The sequence below is a fragment of the Electrona antarctica genome, assembly GCF_951216825.1.
Source record: "Electrona antarctica genome assembly, chromosome: 19".
Classification (NCBI taxonomy): domain Eukaryota; kingdom Metazoa; phylum Chordata; class Actinopteri; order Myctophiformes; family Myctophidae; genus Electrona; species Electrona antarctica.
The window spans coordinates 22,427,886-22,447,119 of NC_136800.1; the positions used below are offsets into that span (position 1 = coordinate 22,427,886).

The 19,234-nt window shown below is 45.2% G+C and overlaps 1 protein-coding gene across 2 annotated transcripts in view; it reads right to left on the bottom strand.

Annotated features, from left to right (window-relative positions):
• The window catches only part of ankrd12 (ankyrin repeat domain 12), a 49,988-nt gene that overhangs the window by 5,132 nt on the left and 25,622 nt on the right, over window positions 1-19,234 (bottom strand). Inside the window, exons 2-9 of one of the 2 annotated variants that reach the window (XM_079529935.1) lie at window positions 18,370-18,480; window positions 16,378-16,522; window positions 13,750-13,821; window positions 13,025-13,165; window positions 12,382-12,585; window positions 10,668-10,810; window positions 8,913-9,060; window positions 276-4,819 (exon numbers count right to left, since the gene is read on the bottom strand). In XM_079529935.1, the coding sequence (XP_079386061.1) occupies window positions 276-4,819; window positions 8,913-9,060; window positions 10,668-10,810; window positions 12,382-12,585; window positions 13,025-13,165; window positions 13,750-13,821; window positions 16,378-16,522; window positions 18,370-18,429 (5,457 nt within the window). In that variant the 5' untranslated portion in view covers window positions 18,430-18,480. The remainder of the gene's footprint in view (window positions 1-275; window positions 4,820-8,912; window positions 9,061-10,667; window positions 10,811-12,381; window positions 12,586-13,024; window positions 13,166-13,749; window positions 13,822-16,377; window positions 16,523-18,369; window positions 18,481-19,234) is intronic. The other variant, XM_079529936.1, reaches the window with a different exon arrangement.

A 19,234-nucleotide genomic window follows, 5' to 3' on the forward strand; every position in this document is an offset into this window, starting at 1 on the left:
TAGATACAAATCGTTATATAGAATGTTTCCCCCTAGTTAGGTGCCTGATGGTCAGGCATAATACGCCAACACAATTAACTACTGGGGAATTTACACAATCTGGTGTAAAAGCACAATTTTGTGGCAGACAACTTAATTGACACTATCCGTATCCGATACCGAACTGTGCCCATGTGGTATACCGCATCCTCTGTGAAATTTAAGCAGGAGAAAACAAATACCAATCTATGAAAAATGCCAATGGAGAAGAAAAGGGAAAAAAAGGGAAGACTCACTGTTGGTATACAGAGCTTGCTGAGCGGGTTTCCATCCAAGAGGTAGGAGCCGTTGAAGGTCACATATTCATCATAATACTGTGGTGGCTGGGGTATGACGCTTAACAACACTTTGCGCTTCTCCTCGATCTTCCTGCGAATATGCAGGAACTCATAGTAAGGGTTGGCTCTCTCTGTCTGGTAGGGCTCTATCTCTTCCAGCTTCACGGCGTCCACAATTTCAGCGAAAGACTGCTCGCCCTTCTCCTTTCCCTGCTCAGTGTCAGAACAAGTCTGGGAGGCGCTGACTTTGGCCATCTTCCTCTTGTGCGGATGTTGCACAGGGAAATCCATTTCCTCATACGCTAAGCGGACCTTGGCCGTGGCACCGGAGGAATCAGAATCCCGTTCTCCTGACTGCGGGGAGGAACTTCCTGAGGAATTGGAACTAGAGCTTGCTTGAGCCAACAACTGCACAGTACTCTGACCTGGCTCCCGTGCAGCAAAAGACAGTGACGTCTCAGGTTGCTCCTTAACAGGGGATATATCCATCGGCTCGGAGCAGGGTTCTGATTCTACCTCGGGAGCATTTTCTGAAACCAGGCTACCCTCGGTTAAGGAAGACTCAGTCATCATAGGGGTCTCAGCACTCGTCTCTGCGCTCAGTGGAGCATCTGCCTCTTCAGATTTCTGTTCAAGGCTCGCACAGTTTGAGATGACTGACGACATCGGCGTTGTGCTGTCCATTCTGTCCATCTGCAGACTGCAACACAAACCTCCAATGTCAATGTAAGGTCTTAATTTCTTGCCATCTTGTTTAGTTACATCTACGTCCTCGTGGGAAGGTTTTACATCAGTGTTAGTTTTGTCAACGCCTGGCATTGATTCCTCTGTGCTGGAGCTGTTAATGTGTGTGCTAGTAGAAGGCACAGGAGTGTCAATTGTTTCTGATCCGTAGCCTTCCGGAATGGTCTCTATGATGTCTTGTCCTACTCTTTCAGCGCCGTTGCTATCTGCACTCTCCACAGGAGTCTCTTTATGGTCAGGGCTTGGTGCAGATACAGATTCTGACTCATACAAACTCTCCATACTGGCACTTGGGAGGGGTTCCCTCGGTTGGCTACAACTCTGCGAGGGGGTCTTTGCATTGGTAAAAGCTGACAACTCTGCAGACAGAGAAGCTGCCGAAACCAGTGGTGGATCGGAAGGAGAGTCTTTTGTACTACATTCTGACTCCGCACTGGCGTTCTCCACGGGGAGACACTGGACTTCCCTTGTTACAGGAAGGTCAGGGATCGAAAGCGGTTTCTGATCTGTTGACTCTGCCTGGGGACCACTAGCATGGGGAAGGCTGGGCTGAGGAAGCACGAGCTCCATGGTTGGAGTGTCTTTGGCGGACATGTGTTGCGTACCATTGCCAAGAGTGGCCCCTTCCCTCTCAGAGCTAGCATCGACATCACACTTCACATTTTGTTGAGGAGTCAAATTATCATCATCAGCATTATGACTGATGACACTCTCCTCCGTATCTGCAGGGCCCTGTGCCGTTCTCGTCTCCTCTGCTGGCTGCAAAGACACACTGGCCTTTGGTGGATGTTCAGTGGGCTTAGCATCAATAGGTGATGAGTTGATGTCCTCGTCCAGAATAGCCCTAAGGTAAGGAGATTCGTGTCTGCCAGACAGCGGTGTCCAGTTACTCTGCTGTGGCACATCTGGAAGACTGTTGCACTCTTTATCATGAACAGATGGCGACCTTGTCGTCTGCACCACGAGGGAAGATTGGAGGAATGGAGGTTGTGAGTCTGAGGCTTCCAGGTTGATGTCAGAGTCATACTCGAAGGGCCTTGGGGTTAGCGTCGTTGCTTGGCATGAGTCCTCCGAGCTGGCTACTGAAATCATAGAGACAGACCTGGACATGTGTCCAGCCCGTTCGCTATCCGGCCTAGGCGACCGGCACACGCTGTTCTCCATACCCACCATGACCTTTGAACTTATCGATGACAGACTCTTACCATCCAGAGACACTGTCCTGGACCCAGTGCTGTCCTTGACTGGCTTGGCGTCTCTGCTGTGGCTATCGGAGGCTTCTGAGCTTTTTGAGCGTAGCAGATCCTTGCTCAAGCAAGGTTCAGTCTTGGCCTTGTCTTTGCTCTTGGTCTTTGCTAGGTCTGCCGCAGGCCGCTGTTTCAATCTTTCACGCTCCTTCTGTTTTATTTTCTCCAAGTGCTTTCGATGCCACTGTTCAATTTCCTGGTCCTTGAGGCTAAGCATGCGCTCAAAGCTCGTCTGCATCAAGTCATCATTCACCAGCCTTTTCTCTTTGGGCCGGGTATCTCGTGACGCTGATGAGGATTTCGCCCTGTCAGATTTTACCTTGTCCACCTCCGTCTCATTGGGCTTGGGCTTAGTGACCTTGACCGGCTGAGAGCGGTCTTTGTGTCTGTCCTTGTCTCTGTGTCTGTCAGAGTCTCTCTCTCTCCTGTCACGGTCTTTCTCTGGTGTTTTCAAGACCTCCTCCCTTGACTTTGTGGGCATGGCCTTGCTGCTTTCAGAAACGTAGCCCTTCTTGTCTTCCAAGAGCAACTTCAGATTGGAACTGGAGGACAGAGCCGCGTCTTTAAGTTTGTCTTTCTTTTTCCTATCACAGTCTTTGTCTTTGGAGCGATCAGATTTACAGTGATCTGTAGATTTATCTTGGGGTTTACCCTTCTTGTCAGTGCTAGCCCTGTCCTTTTCTCTGTGCTCCCCTCCACTGTACTCCCTCTCTCTATCACTCCGTTTGTCTAGCTTGTCTTTATTTTTCCTGTTGTCGTCGTGCTTTTTTGTTGTGGACAAGGATCTCAGCTTCTCGCCTTCTCTGTGGTTTTTATCACCAAGTGCGTGGGAGGAATTGGCTGCCGTTCGCTCCCTTTCCCTCCAGCGGTCTGTTGAGTTCTGCGGTTCGGCCTTGTCAGAGTGCTCCTGCGTTTTGACCTTTTTTTCCTTGTCAGGATGCCTTCGCTCCATCTTCTCTCCCTCCTTCTCCTTTACAGGCAGCCTCTTGTCGGCCTTGTCGCGTGCGCCTTTTTCTGAAGGCCCCAGCTGGTCTTGATCAGCTGTGCTTGCGCTGATGGGTTTCTCTTCCACTTCCTCTTTCATGCCGGTGTTCAGCTGCGGCGTCTCCTCTAATATCCGAGCTGAGCCGTGGCTGTCTGCTCTCTCGTCCTTAACCCTCTCCTCCTTCCCGGAGGACTCTTTGCGATCCTTTTTAACAGCCTTGTCCTTCTCTCGCTCTTCTGCCCTCAGCTTCTTTTCCTTGTTGGCAGAGTGCTTTTCTCTTGCGCCTCTCTCCTCCTTGACCAGGGAAGTGTCTGAGGTCTTCTGCGGAAGGCCGTTGTCTTCGCTCTCCTTTTTCACTGACAGAGGCTCCTCCGTCTCGTCACTTTTGAAAAAATTCTCTTTCCAGAACTCCCTGTCAAACTCTAAATTCCTGTGGCTGCCGTCTTTCCTGGCATCCTTCGGCCTGTGGCGGCTTCTCTCAGCATCATAATCCCTCCTGTGTTTGTCTTTCTCCTTGTGTTTTAGCTTATGCTTTTTCACTACTTTGCCGTCGACATCGGTCTTCCGTAAGATGCCCTCAGCGCTGTCTAAACTGTTTCCTATGCTGCTTTCCTTGTAAGGGCTGGAACCGCCATCGTCGCCGTCAACATTAGGGTCCTTCTGCTGGTGCTTGCTCTTTTCCTTGTGCTTGCATCCCTTGGAGCTGGAGCCTTCAGTGCAGTAATCTGTGTCCGTGTAGTGGTTGTATTTCATACCGTCCATAGGACAGGGACTGTCACTGATGGCGATCTTAGTATTTTCCTGTTTTAGTGGCGTTGCCTGCTTGTCCGACAGGCTGTGGTTCAGTTTGGGAGACTTGACGGAGGAGAGGTGAAAGAGGTGGACGGACGAGTCGTCTTTGGGGCTGAATGACATCTTGAAGGAGTCCTCGTCCCGGCTCTTGTCCGTGGTGTCAGACACTGTGGCGACCGAGAACACCAGAGCCTTGCTGTTCTCCTTTCCATCCTCTTGGTTTTCTTTGTTCTTATTCTGGCTTTTGCTCTTCCTCTTCACTTTACCCTTGTCTTTTTGTGGCTCTACGATCTCCTTTTTAGACCGAGCATCTGGTTTGAGTCCCTCCGAGCTCTGAGAGCAGGTTGGCGAGTTCCTTTTCTCGGACACGTTCTCGTTCTCGTCACTGGACGTGTCTGAGTTGCAGTGCAGAACACGAGACGCCTTTTGCTTTTTGGCTTTGGAGGAGGAAGATGAGGTATCCCCCTTGCCACCCTGCTTTCCTGCAACATGGTTCCTATCTTTTTCCTCCTTCTCCCTCTGCCGTAGCTCCCTCCGGAGGATGTGCCTGTCGTTCAGGGCTTTGCTCAGGTCCTCCTCCTCTTCCTCATCCTTGAACTCGTACTCATCCAGCCCCGACACGGATGAAGAGGCTTTCATGGCGACTGGCTTGCCGTCCGAGTCCTTCTCGCCTTCAGAGTCCTCCATGATGTCATCTACACTGGAGGGGTTCACTGATGGAGGGTCTTCAGAGTCTAAGGAGGGAAAAGTAAAGACTCATTAATATAATAATAATAAACTGTCCATTGTCAATGGCGTTTTTGAGTGGTGCAACCACTCCAAGGAACAGCAATGTCTGTGACGTTCAACTATGTGTGAAGTTCAACTGTGTGTGTGACTATGTTTGTGTGCGACGTTAATGAGCACCAGTACCAATGAGTACCAAAAGTGGCGCTGTTGTGCCAGAAACAGAGAGAGCGAGATGGTGCTGCGCTGTTGCCTGCTAATGAGAGAGAGAGAGAGAGAGAGAGAGAGAGAGAGAGAGAGAGAGAGAGAGAGAGAGAGAGAGAGAGAGAGAGAGAGAGAGAGAGAGAGAGAGAGAGAGAGAGAGAGAGAGAGAGAGAGAGAGAGAGAGTGTGGGGGTGGGGGATTTGCACCACTCAGTTCACACGGGTGTGATTTGTAATGATTGTTTAACTAAAAACAATCATTACTAGCCAAAGATCCCTCAAAAAAAATTCGGTCTGAGCAAACACTCAAACCTCCTGAGCAGACATCAGCAACATACGTCACCTTGACACCAACTATCCAAACGTTAGATAATGCAAAGTGAGCGCCCCTCACTTCACACAGGTGTGATTTTTTCCTTTTTTCTAAATGGATTTTGGTATACGAGTGAATCAATTAATAGTTACATAAGGTTACGCACTACAAGTTACAACATTTTTATTTTATATCAAAGGTGGTAGGCTAGCAATTTTAGGAATATTCAGGTAGTCTATATCAGTGGTTCTCAACCTTTTCAGGCTGTGACCCCCCCAAAGTAATCATATTTGAACTGGGGACCCCCCACCCAGACAAACAACAGAATGGTTCCACAGATAAATATTGTGAAAATTGCCTATCTACAAGCTCGTTGTGAACTTGTAGATCGGCTATTTTCACAATTGTTGCCTCTTTCTTATATTATTTAACAATCTGGCCAATGTTTGACCAGTTTTTATAGCATGGTTTGCAGATTACTTTTGATGCTGCCTGCAGCAGCAGCCAGGAGGCTGTTGCGTCGCCGCGCACTGCGCGCAGTCACACAGGAGGAGAGGAGACCATAGAGTTATAAAAAGAGGGGAGGAGACCTGTCCGTCGCCTCGCCTGTGTACTAATCTAAATAAAGTGTGGGCAAATGTCGACTCGGGATAGGTATTATTACTGTAGTAGTGTGTAGATGATACTGGGACACTTTTTTTTTTTTAAGAATACTTTTTTTTTAAACCAGCTTCTGTGTCTGTGTGCGACACATTTCAGATGTGCGCGAGAGCATTTGGCCATGTGCGCACGCGCGCACACCTTAGGGGGAACATTGGGGCTAGCTCCCCTCAACAACTAGAACAGCCAAAAAACAAGGGTGCCTACCTACTTTAGAAATGTGCTAGACCGCTGGGAGATTGCCGAGGTGAACCACCCCCACTACCATCACCCAATCAAAGATTTGCTTAGATGAACTGATCAAACTGTTTTGGACACCGTTCATACAACAAAACATAAATTATATATTATTAGAATGTTGCAGAGAATATTACCCCTTACTCACATAATCTTTTCTCCAAAGACTGTCAGATCTCAGAGTTTGGCTCTGAGATCTGAGCTTATGAATTCACAAAATGTGAAAAATATTCCCAGAAGAATATACAGTATACTGTATATTTTACAAAATGTGAAAGATATTTAGGGGTCGACCACCTCTAATTAGTCCATTGGTTCTTAACACTTTGATTGCTGGAAGATCTCAACAGGCCTATTTGGATGTTGCTGCCATTTAACATTGCACAAAGGCCTTGGTCGGGGGCCCACAGTAAAATGTTCTCTTATAGCGAGAATCACACGCCTACATCAAAAGAAAGCTGAACTTGTCCACTTCAATTAAAAAAATACATTTTGATTTTACCATGTTCCATTCTGGAGATATTGACCTTTTTGCAACACCTGCATTTGCCTGGAAGTGGTTATCTTGAACAGCGAGCAGAGTTATGGATGGTTTAAAGTCAGAGACATTGACAGGCAGATATAAAATTGAACCCAATAAATATCCTATACATCCTATACACCGAATGAAAGCCCTGAATGTGTACTTTTACGAGGAAAAGAGTAAACATTGATCCCATGTACAGTTAGACAGTAATTGGTTATTGAATGCAGCTTGTGCCCACCAGATAACTTCAGAGAAGACATGGACGTGAACTCCTCAATATTCACAAAATAAGGCCTATAGCGACATATAAATACTATATACCGTATGAAACAGAAGACTCTCTGCTTTCATAAGAAAAAAACTTCTACTGTAGTAATAATAAAAATCACACCCATGTGAAGTGAGTGGTGCAACTCTGTCAGAGTTGCACCACTCACTTCACATGGGTGTGATTTTTATTATTACTACAGTAGAAGTTTTTTTCTTATGAAAGCAGAGAGTCTTCTGTTTCATACGGTATATAGTATTTATATGTCGCTATAGGCCTTATTTTGTGAATATTGAGTTCGGGTCCATGTCTTCTCTGCAGTTATATCTGGTGGGCGCAATGTGCATCCACCCAGTATCCAATTTATGACAAACTGTACATGGGATCAATGTTTACTATTTTCCTCGTAAAAGTACACATTCAGGGCTTTCATTCGATGTATAGGATGTATAGCATATTTATTGTGTTTATTGTTATATCTGCCTGTCAATGTCTGACTATAAACCTTCATAACTATGCTTTCTTTTTGATGATGATTGCCGCCTCGCCTAATCTATCTCACTGCTTTCATTGTTTTGATCGCAGTAACATTGGGGGGGGGGGGGGGGGTCATGGGCACATTGGGCAGCAAAAGTCTTGATCCGTACGGCTATAAAAAGTCCCATTCCACCGTTCGGTTCAGAACTATAGTAGAACGGTGAGACGCGTTGTCATCAGCTGATTTTGTTTTTCAAGCTAGTGTAGGGGAACATGCCTGGGCATGCTAGCCTGGCACGGCCAGACTCATAGCGAGGGTTCACTGATGTTTCCTCCGGGGAAGAATCTTCAGTGAATCCCCGCTATGAGGCTGGCCAAGCCAGGCTATGGGCATGCAGCTTGGGGGCGATGGAGGGGGAAAAAAGCGTCACCCGGCTGTGATGTCGACGAGAAGGAAAAAATGACTTCCACAGATGACAACACCACGGTTTAGGTCGCGGAAAAGTTCGTTATACATTACACCCGGGTCGATTACGTCCCCGACGCGTTCATTGCGGTCTTATCACTACAATTATAATGAATAAAAAAGCGTTACAATCACACGTCTGAGCGATCTCCGATTATGACGGCTCTGCATGGCGATACGTGATCCACCAACGGAACACTGTCTTGTCGTGGCGGCCGAGAGACAGAGGAGAGCATGTACCCCCTCGCAAGATCCTCCTCCTGGAGAAACAGGAGGGGAGGGGGGAATCAAATGTCCGAGCCGAGGTGGAAAGCCTGGTGAGGCGAGGTTAGGTGAAATGTGATTCTTTTCACACATCGGCATGGGCGCATCCATTACACTGGCTTCTACTACACGTAAAGCGGCCCGCCCTCCTGTTTTCAGGAGGGGAGGGGGTTTTTTTTTTTTTGGTTTTTTTTCTGATCACGTGAGCGGGACTAAGCAGCAATGATAGGGCGATGGATCTTCATTGTCCGGGTGGGTAAAAAGATGAATGAAAGTATGCTATAAAAAAGTGATTGAAACGTATTGATACGTGATCCGCACCCGACGTTTGATTAATTGATAACGTATTGATACGCGATCCGCGTTGGGAGTGTTAAAGTGGGATCCAGGGTCCCCAAGGGATCCTCGGTGTGTGTTATATTTCTTAGTGGTGCTGAGGAGCTATGTGTGTATGTATGTGTGTGTGTACGTATGTACGTGTATGTATTGTGTATGTAGCTGCAACGCCTTAAGTGGCCAGTAGAGCACACGCACACACAGGTCTGATTTCTTTGAATATACTGGTATATTATTATTATTTATTCTGGAGGTCCTGGCAAAAATATTTTTGAGATATCATTTCAGGGGTCCTTTCCTTGGCATGAAAAGCTTTGAGAAGCACTGAATTAGTCAGTGCAGATTGTGTACCTGAGGAGCTGTCTTCTTGGTCCGATAGGGGCAGCTCTCCCTTCAGCAGCCGTTCCAGCTCCTGGGAGTCCGCTACGTCTACTGGCCGCTCCCCACGCTTGTTAGCCTGGAAGGCATTACCGCCATGTCGCAGCAGCAACTTCACGATCTGCATTGGATGATAACAGGAGGGGAGATAAGTGTGGAATACTGCAATTGAGCGAAGAACAGGAACGGGTTTGAAAATACAGGAACTGCAGATTAAAATCGTCACAGGGCTGACCAAGAGCAAGTTCACTTTCAACACATAAGCCACGATGCAGTGTTTTCAAATCATAGTAGTGCATTCGTCGCAGTATAGTGATTGACAATAACACCCAATTTTAATTGTATATATCAGATTTATTAAATAACATGTTTTGAGCTGCTAATTCCTAATAGTACCATGTTGAAAGCATAGGGTTACTTCATTTTGTATTTTGACAACAATAAAAGCGACAGCTCATGAGTCAGTCATGATGATGACCCATCTCAACTTCTCAATGGATGCATAACTGTGTAACTCAAACACTACACACTGTGTAACCAAATCAAAGCTTTTAAGTTGATCTAACCCATTAAAACTGGGAAAGTATCTGTCATTTTAAAAGTGTGAGAACTACTTGTTTAGAAGGCATTCGTCAAATCGACCTCAGGTCTTTTAATTTGAATTGATTTGGCACTTTCTGACACTACTGCTAAGCACACAGTGAAGTGTACTGCTAAGCACACAGTGAAGTGTACTGCTAAGCACACAGTGAAGTGTACTGCTAAGCACACAGTGAAGTGTACTGCTAGGCACACAGTGAAGTGTACTGCTAAGCACACAGTGAAGTGTACTGCTAAGCACACAGTGAAGTGTACTGCTAAGCACACAGTGAAATGTACTGCTAGGCACACAGTGAAGTGTACTGCTAGGCACACAGTGAAGTGTACTGCTAGGCACACAGTGAAGTGTACTGCTAGGCACACAGTGAAGTGTACTGCTAGGCACACAGTGAAGTGTACTGCTAGGCACACAGTGAAGTGTACTGCTAGGCACACAGTGAAGTGTACTGCTAGGCACACAGTGAAGTGTACTGCTAGGCACACAGTGAAGTGTACTGCTAGGCACACAGTGAAGTGTACTGCTAGGCACACAGTGAAGTGTACTGCTAGGCACACAGTGAAGTGTACTGCTAGGCACACAGTGAAGTGTACTGCTAGGCACACAGTGAAGTGTACTGCTAGGCACACAGTGAAGTGTACTGCTAGGCACACAGTGAAGTGTACTGCTAGGCACACAGTGAAGTGTACTGCTAGGCACACAGTGAAGTGTACTGCTAGGCACACAGTGAAGTGTACTGCTAAGCACACAGTGAAGTGTACTGCTAAGCACACAGTGAAGTGTACTGCTAGGCACACAGTGAAGTGTACTGCTAAGCACACAGTGAAGTGTACTGCTAAGCACACAGTGAAGTGTACTGCTAAGCACACAGTGAAGTGTACTGCTAGGCACACAGTGAAGTGTACTGCTAAGCACACAGTGAAGTGTACTGCTAGGCACACAGTGAAGTGTACTGCTAGGCACACAGTGAAGTGTACTGCTAGGCACACAGTGAAGTGTACTGCTAGGCACACAGTGAAGTGTACTGCTAAGCACACAGTGAAGTGTACTGCTAGGCACACAGTGAAGTGTACTGCTAGGCACACAGTGAAGTGTACTGCTAAGCACACAGTGAAGTGTATGGAACTCACATCTTTGTGTCCGCTGCTGGAAGCATCATGGAGGGGCGTGTCATCATCCAGACCTTGGGTGTTGACCTCTGCACCTGCTGCTATCAGAACCTTAGCCACATCATAGTAACCAAGGTTGCAGGCCTCGTGAAGAGGAGTCCAGCCTGGAAAGCATATAACAGCGTACAGACAGACAGTTAAGAGTGTGGAACAGCATGTAGTAAGGTTCGGTCGGGTCTGGCGAAAGTCCCCGGTGATTACCTTTTTCCGCACATCTTATCCAAAATGTAAAAGGTAGAGTAAATGGTAAATGGACTGCATTTATATAGAGCTTTTCTTCAAAGCGCTTTACATTACAATGTAATTCAAATTCACGTATTTAGACATCCTGTGCTTTCCCATTGCAGCCGCATCGACAGAGTACCGACACTCACGGCCGAGTGTTGAATGGGAAAAACATGGCACAGGCTGACTAAAGAAGCGATTTATTTAACCGGTTGTTTCAAACCGTCGCTTAATATTTACTTTCCGAGAATTTAGCAAACATCTGTTTGCGTCTCAGAATACCTTTACTTTTTGGATACGATGTGTGGAATGGGGTAATCATTTGGGACTTTCTCCGGACCCGACCTCTCGCGGGGTCCATTGCAGCGGAAGCTCATCTCGGAGCCAATAGCGGAGAGTGAGGTTCCAAACAAAGCTAATACAACACCAGAGAAACAGTGGATGTTGGCTTCCATGGAAGCTACTTCAGAGACTCATCGAGCTGAGAGTTATTGAGTTGTTATTGTACTTCCCCCTCAATATGCTCCTAGTGATACATACTGTAGTGGGGTGGAAGGTGGTACTTTAATGAAGCAAGATTCAATGGAATGTTAATGCAAAAACACACAAAGGGAGAATCTGAGCTAGTCTCACTCATTTTTTATCTTTTGGAGTGCCTTTATTTCCACCATCTGGTGTTTTTTTATTTTTATACTAAGCGTATGAACTGTAGTCTGCAACATTTGCATTACAGCTCCTTCGAACCCCCGGCAATGTTCTTTTTCCCCCACTCTTCTTTATTTTAATTACACCAGTCATTTGAGGGAATCGTTTGACAGTATGAAAGCCATTAAAGCCACGCAACCCCAACCCGTATAAACACAGGCAAATGTATTTTCATGCTGGTAAATCTTGGGCTAGTGGTGAGGTTAGTGTGGCTTGTGTTATGCTTCCTCGCTGCTCGTCAATCATAACTCCACATAAAGCATTTGAATCAATTTACATTTACACAAACACATGTGATCATGTGTCGTGATGAAAGCTTTAGTTGATTTAACCCTAGAACACTAGACCCGGGTGATTTTCACGGAAAATTACATTTTTGTAATTTTCATAATGTTGCTGATGGAGGAGAGTGGGTCTTTCAGCACCTTCATGATGCTCAGTGACATCATAGTTTGTTTCCCTGCCCACATGACTATTTTGTTCTACAGGCAGGTGTTAGGGTGAATTTCCCGAACAAATTTTGATAGTGAATAATCCCATAGACCCACAATGTTTTTTTTTTCTTCAGTGGACCCAGGAATGGGTGGAGCAAAGGAGAAGTTCCCAGCTCCGTTGTTTTTTTAATGAATATTTTTAAAATACCCCAAACTTTCACTGATTTTGCTCAAGATGATAAAATATACACGTGTGTAGTGATGGTTTGAGAAAAGTTATGTTTAGTGTTTTAGGGTTAAAATCGTCGTACCTGCAAAGTCTTTGACGTTCACATCGGCGCCAAGACTTATGAGATCCTTGACCTGCTTGGCGTCTCCGCGGATGGCAGCCATATGTAGTGCGGTCTCCCCTCGCTCGTTCCTCTTGTTAACCTTATCCTTTTGTCTGGATAAGGCGCTGATGGGAAGCTTCTTCTGGACAGGGGGCGTCTGGGAGGGGTGACTGGGAGTAGAATCTGCACACAAGCACAGAGCAATATGCACCGTTTACACTTGTATCCAGACAGGTTTTATCTACAGTATATTTAAACCAGTCATTAATCCCTTTCTACCTATAGGCAGACTGTTTATTTTATTGCAAAGATCAAAAATAACTAAAATTGTGGATCTCCAAGCTCACAACACAAGCTTGTAGGTGGGCTATTTTGGCTATTCATCGTTAAGTACACAGGACTTAAGTGTTAAAAATGTGTCCCCGTAACCAACAGTTAAACCAGTAAAACCAGCAGGACAGTTAGCTTTTCAAAGCCCTTTGTCCAACAACCTTGAAGCTTTGTGGAGCACATTTGAAGGGCTGCTCGCTCCTTCAGCACAGTGACTCATCATCATAGTAAATATAGCAGCAGGCATCTTGAGGAAGTGGAGGAAAGGGCAAGAGGGCACTGCAATACAGACCTGGACTGTTGGCAGTCATCTGCATCAGCAGGGCCATCTGCTTGCGTTCCGACAGCGGGTAGCCGAACAAAAGGGTTGAAGCCTGGGACTTCTTACTGCTGGGGTCCTTCTTCACCTTCTTCTTGTCCGGCCCATCTTTATCTACGAGAAGAACGTTTCGAGGGAAATGCGCCGTTTAGAAAACAGAGGAGGAATGGTAAAAAATTAAGAAAAGGGAAAAAAGGGTAGAGTGAAAAGGAATAGAAGGGTGGGAATTTGGGAAAGATGTTCTTTCTCTAACAGGGACGTCAATGGCACGGCGGTGCAGTCTTTTCGCCCTGCCCTTGTATCTGCCGCGCGAGCGGAGGACAGATTACAAGCATGAGGCTCGAAAAGAGAGAGAAAGAGGGTCGGGGTTAAGAAAAGAAAAGAATAACAACCAGCATTCTCTATTAAGCCAGCCAAGTGCAAACAGTTGCTGCTTCGGCTTCCAAAATTCCTATCAATGTCAGTCAAGTCAATTGCTACTGAAAAGAAAACATGCGTGGGCAGCTACGGGGTGACCAGTTGCAGGCAACGAGGGAAGGTGAAATACACACGAGAGCGTGCACAAGAGTTGGTGTGTGTTCTTTTGCAGCATAGCAACTTAAGAGACAGATGAGGTGTGTGTGTGTGTGTCTCGAATTGAGGACACGGAGCAGGGTGGGGTTGTGGGGGCGAGGCTCAAGGGGGCTGCAGCAGTTTACCTGCATATATCCTGGAGGGAGGCACTAATCTCTCTCCCCAGGTCTCACTGGACTGGCCTGGGTCTGAGTCATCTACAGTGCGAGGCAAAGAGGATGGAGGGGAGAGAGAAGAGGGAGGCAGGGAACACAGAGGGGAAAGCACCGTGTTACACCACACGCTCCCCTGGGTTCATCGCTTCTCGCACGCACTTCCAACACACACACACACACACACACACACACAAGACCAGACTGCCACACCCACCACACACACACACACACACACACACAAGACCAGACTGCCACACCCACCACACACAGATCATGACTCATGGCAACACAGGAGATGTTGGTGACCTACGGAAGGTCAGTAGTCGCTCTGTTCCCTTCATCCTACAGCTGATTGACACAGGACACCTGAATCCCTGTGAGAAAGAGGCAAAGCCCTTTTTCTGTGCTAGATTGAATGGTAAATGATTCAATTCGGCTTTTGACATTGTACATTGGAATTTAAATAAAACTAAATGTTTCTTTGACTTTTAGGCTTTGTAAACTGAAACTGCACAGGGCAGAGAAGACAAACAACTTTAAAATGCAAAGCCTATTACTGAACTACACAAAGAAATGACTGACAGTGATCGTTAGCAATAATCCAAATAATTAATGTACAATGACGGTATGACCAAAACAGGCCACGGTGACAAGTAGATTGGCTATTTTCACAATTTTGGAGACAAGTATGAACCTTTTTCAACATTTTGGAAATGTTTTGTCCTAAATGCACAAAATGTGGACGCTAGGTTGAAGGTGGCTAAGATAGCGTGGACAGCAACGTGGAAACAATGATCGGAAAATACCATACCAATGTCATTACTCGTAATTTCATCCAGCTGTTCTTATACAGATGAATGGAAACTATTCTGTTAAATAATTGTGATTAGCTCAAATAATTGCGATCGGGCGATTATATTATAATTGTGACAGGCCTTGTTGCACTGTATGGTGCTTGCAAGGACCATCTAAGGCAGGACCACACAATGGAAAATCGTTAGGTTTATATAGCTTTGCTCTACAGCGTAGAGCAGTCAAATCAGTAGGTCCTCAAAAACACAGCTAAAAAGCCTCTGGGTTTTTTGAATTGCTGTAATTATAGCTGCAGCATACAACAGCCCATTTTCAGATCTGACCTAAACTTATACTTAAAACTTCTAACTAAATGACAGTAATAGAATGTAGTGTATTTGCACAAGGAAAGACGTAAACAACCCGAAAGATTAAGGTTTAAAGTTTAAAAAGAAAAAGAAAAAAGAAAAGAAAATGCAACGCCTCTAACAACAAGCACAGGCCTGTGTGAAGCCGTCTATCTTCAGAATGCATGAAAGTTAACGTCCCGTGTTCTTACTACTACATTTTACAAACAAGTGGCTGGTTTTACATCCCTATTGCAGACGACCAACTGACAAAATCTATTTCTCTTTTTATTGTAAATTGGTTGACTGCATTTAACCCATTAAAACCGGAAAAGGCTATTCAAAAATAGCAGATATACAAGATCATAGCGTGGCACAAAGTGACGCGCTATGAGCTTGTAGATGTGCTACATTAGGTAGATACTAGATAGATACCTTTATTATCCTGTAGGGGAAATTCAGTATTCATAGACAAATCTATGGATACATGTATACTTTAACGCAAACCTTTTTATGCAAATCTTTGCTTCTGGGGGTCCCTGTCTGGTACAAAATACTTTCCTTCTGGGGGTCCCTGCCTGGTACAAAATACTTTCCTTCTGGGGGTCCCTGCCTGGTACAAAATACTTTCCTTCTGGGGGTCCCTGTCTGGTACAAAATACTTTCCTTCTGGGGGTCCCTGCCTGGTACAAAATACTTTTGAGATGCGCGTCCGCTCCAAATACATATCATTTGGGGGTCCTCGACATTAAAATGTTTGCACACCACTGATTTAGAAGACATTTGTAGAATCAGCCTTGGTTCTTAAAATGGTTAAATTACTTGGCTAAGAGAGAACAGAATGCTGAACAGACATAGGTTTTTTTTGTGGTTGAACTTGACCTGAATTATTATTAGGTTAATTGAACAAATCTGGGGGGGATTCGCAGATTTACAAGCTCACAACACGTATTTTTGCATGTTGTACAAGTAAACTAAACTAATAAACGAACTAATAAAGTGCAGTTAATCAGACAAAGTGAGTTAGTAAATACCAAATCAATTAGAAAAAGAAATCACGTTGTTTTGTTGATATATAAAAACATAAGTTCCAAAACCACTTCTTGATCATTTGATTCATCAAAAAAATAAATAAATTAACCACTAAGAAAATAATTGATAGTTGCAGCCCTACAGATCGTTGGTCCATTCAGTGTCCTAAACTTTTAAGATATTAATCAGATATTCAGTTCACTGGACCGCATCCATTTATATACACACATATTTTGGTCTCTGAGGTTTGGAGTGGATGTTAACCAAGAGAATCTGACTCAACTCCACAGCTGACCACAAGGGGGCAGTGTGGGGACATGGCAGGGGGCCAGCAGCATGGCTGGAAGAAGGGGGAGGAGCCCCAGCCAGCAGTGGAAGCATAGAGAGAGAGAGAGAGAGAGAGAGACAGACAGAGACTCTTTCTTACCCGTGTCCGAGTCTCGCTCCTCTGTCCGTGGCGGACTGGCTGTAAAGGAGAGCTTGCGCTTCATGGAAGACTTGGCTTTCCCTTCCTTCCCCAGTAGATCACCCCGATCCAGCTTCGGAGTTTTGGTGAAGGACGACAACTTGCTCTGAAATAAACAATTAATACAAAAATGTTAAAAAATGCGCACGCACACACGCACGCACACACACACACACAAAGTATGAATTAATTCCAAATCAGAGAAATTTAAGCATACAGTATATATGAAGGATAGACATCAATCAATAAAAACAAATACATGGTGTGTCTATATTTTTACGTGTTGTGTGAATCTACATCCCAAACTACACCAGCCCCATCATGGAAGCGATCAGAAACTGCTGCTGGGCTGCTGCCATGCTAATCAATTGCACATGCTACATCGGCAGTGCGTGCTGCAAAGTGAAGCAGCTCTGCACGATCAAATACGGCCCAACCTTTTCTTTTCTTTTGGGGGTGGCCGCTGCCTCCATTCAAAATGCAAGTGCCTGACAGATTCACCGCAGCATCCCATGTGTAGTTTCCGGGTAAACGACGACGGTGAATCCAGTACAGGAGAATCTGATCACAAAGCTCTGCAAACTAGCAGGAAATTGGCCCATAACAATGGGCGAGAGATCAGCAGCACAGGATAATATTTCAGAGAGGACTAAAGCTTTGCTAAAACATGACACTAACACACCACAGTGCACATGGTGGTCATGTTACAGGCAGCTAATGAGGAGTTTCTAAAGTCGTATTTGTTGTTGTATTGGATCGTGCAGTCAAGCAGGCCAGTTTCACTGGATACTGCCTCACTATTCCCAGGGCAGGGCCTGTAACAAGCTGGTGTTTAAGGAGTAAAGGTCAGGAGAAAGCATATAAGTGACTCACTCTAGGGTTTTTCTCCGTGGATACGCGGACAAGCTGGGTGAAGCAAAAAGAAGACAATTACATATTTTACCCAGCCATTCATTCGTTCCATGAGACTGCTGCTCATTTATCTACACTCGGTCACATTTTATTTGTATTGTTATAATAACTTTTTTATAATAACTTTGCAATGCTAATGGTTAGTAATTGAAAGTGCATTAGTGTAGCGGCGTGACACAAGTATCTACATGACCCGTGAAAATCTAACAGCTCAACTGTTCAGCCGTGTCCACATCTGAATAAAGCACTGCAACTGAGTACTTCATGTCCCTTACATTCATATTTTGCCATTTCTTGTGACAGGTTGTGTTCATGCATAGCCACTAGAGAGAGGGCTTACAGAGGTGTTTGTACCTTCTGGAGGTGGCTCGTGAGACGAGTACTTCTCCTCAGTAGGGCTGTCACGCTATATTACATTTTACTTGACGATTAGTTGTCTTACGGATGATTGCGATTAAGGATTTAATTGTGTGGCTTAAACAAGAGTTGCGTGAGGAAGATATCACAAAAAAATAAATAACAATGAACGATACCAATAATCAAAATAAATAATGTGCTATGGGTTAGGGTTAATGTGTTGCCAACTTCTTTCATTTAAAGTAATCCAGGATATTAATGATACAGAAGCAGCAAAATATTCCGGTTTTAGCATACAATAATAATGTTGGAATGTATTCTGAGGACGCTTAGGACATAATTGAAGACCCCTGCAGGCGTAATTGAAGACTGTGGAGCCTCTGTGAATGGCACCCTGATTACATAATAGGAAACTGTTTGCGCTGAACGAGTGTGTAGCCAAACGCCAACACTCGGGTGGGCTGACCAATAGTTTAAATAAATTAGTCAGTGACTCAGTTAGAGACTTTAACGTTTATAGGGTTGGCTGCGCCACATTGCAGCCCAGTCAAAAAAGCAGACACCTCATCACTTTGCCACCTTCAGTGCTACCGTGTGTGTGTGTGTGTGTGTGTGTGTGTGTGTGTGTGTGTGTGTGTGTGTGTGTGTGTGTGTGTGTGTGTGCATGTGTGCGTTCTTCTGTACCTTCTTCCCCGCCTGCTTATCCACCATGGCTCCATCTCGGTCACTCCCAGGTTTGGCCATGGTGTGGCACCTGACTAGCTGCGACAGCTACGCAGTGAACTCATCATGCACCTGCAGAAAACAAGATCACACCGAGTGAGTATCATGTCAACATGACATGCTCCCTGATAAACCTCGCTGCAAACTGGGTTTAACCGTGTGATTTGAAAGTTACCACAGATATCTTCTCTGATTATTGCTTGCTATTAAAACATAAATGAAGTCTCCACCACACCTGAGTGTGTAAACTAAATTTGCCGACCTTCATATCTGAAGAGAAATACAAAACTCCAGTCATTGACTCACTGACAGAGCTGAACAAAAACTAGACCTCACTCTTGCAGTAACTAACAAACAATATTGCCAAGAATCACAGCTTTACTGGTCTTAAGCTTCCAGTTCAAATAATGTACATTTCAAATGAATCAAATCAAACTTTATTTGTATAGCACATTTCCAACGACCAAAAGTGCTTCACATCACAGAGCATAAAAACATACATGGAGGCAAAAAAGAAGAGGATAAGATTAAGAAGATAGATGAAAGCAAAAAAAAGGAAGGAAAAGCATTATATCTGATCTCAGGGCTCTTGTTGGGACATACGGATTAATCAATTCCGCCAAATATGGAGGGGACAATTCTAAAATGGACGGGGAGCCAGTGGAGGGAGGCGAGGACTTGGGTGATATGGTCACGCCTATTCGTGCCAGTGAGGAGGCCAGCGGCGGCGTTCTGTACGAGCTGTAGACGTCTAATTGCTGAACAGGTCAATGCCTGCGCAAAGAGCATTACAATAGTAGAGTCTTGATGATATGAAAGCGTGAAT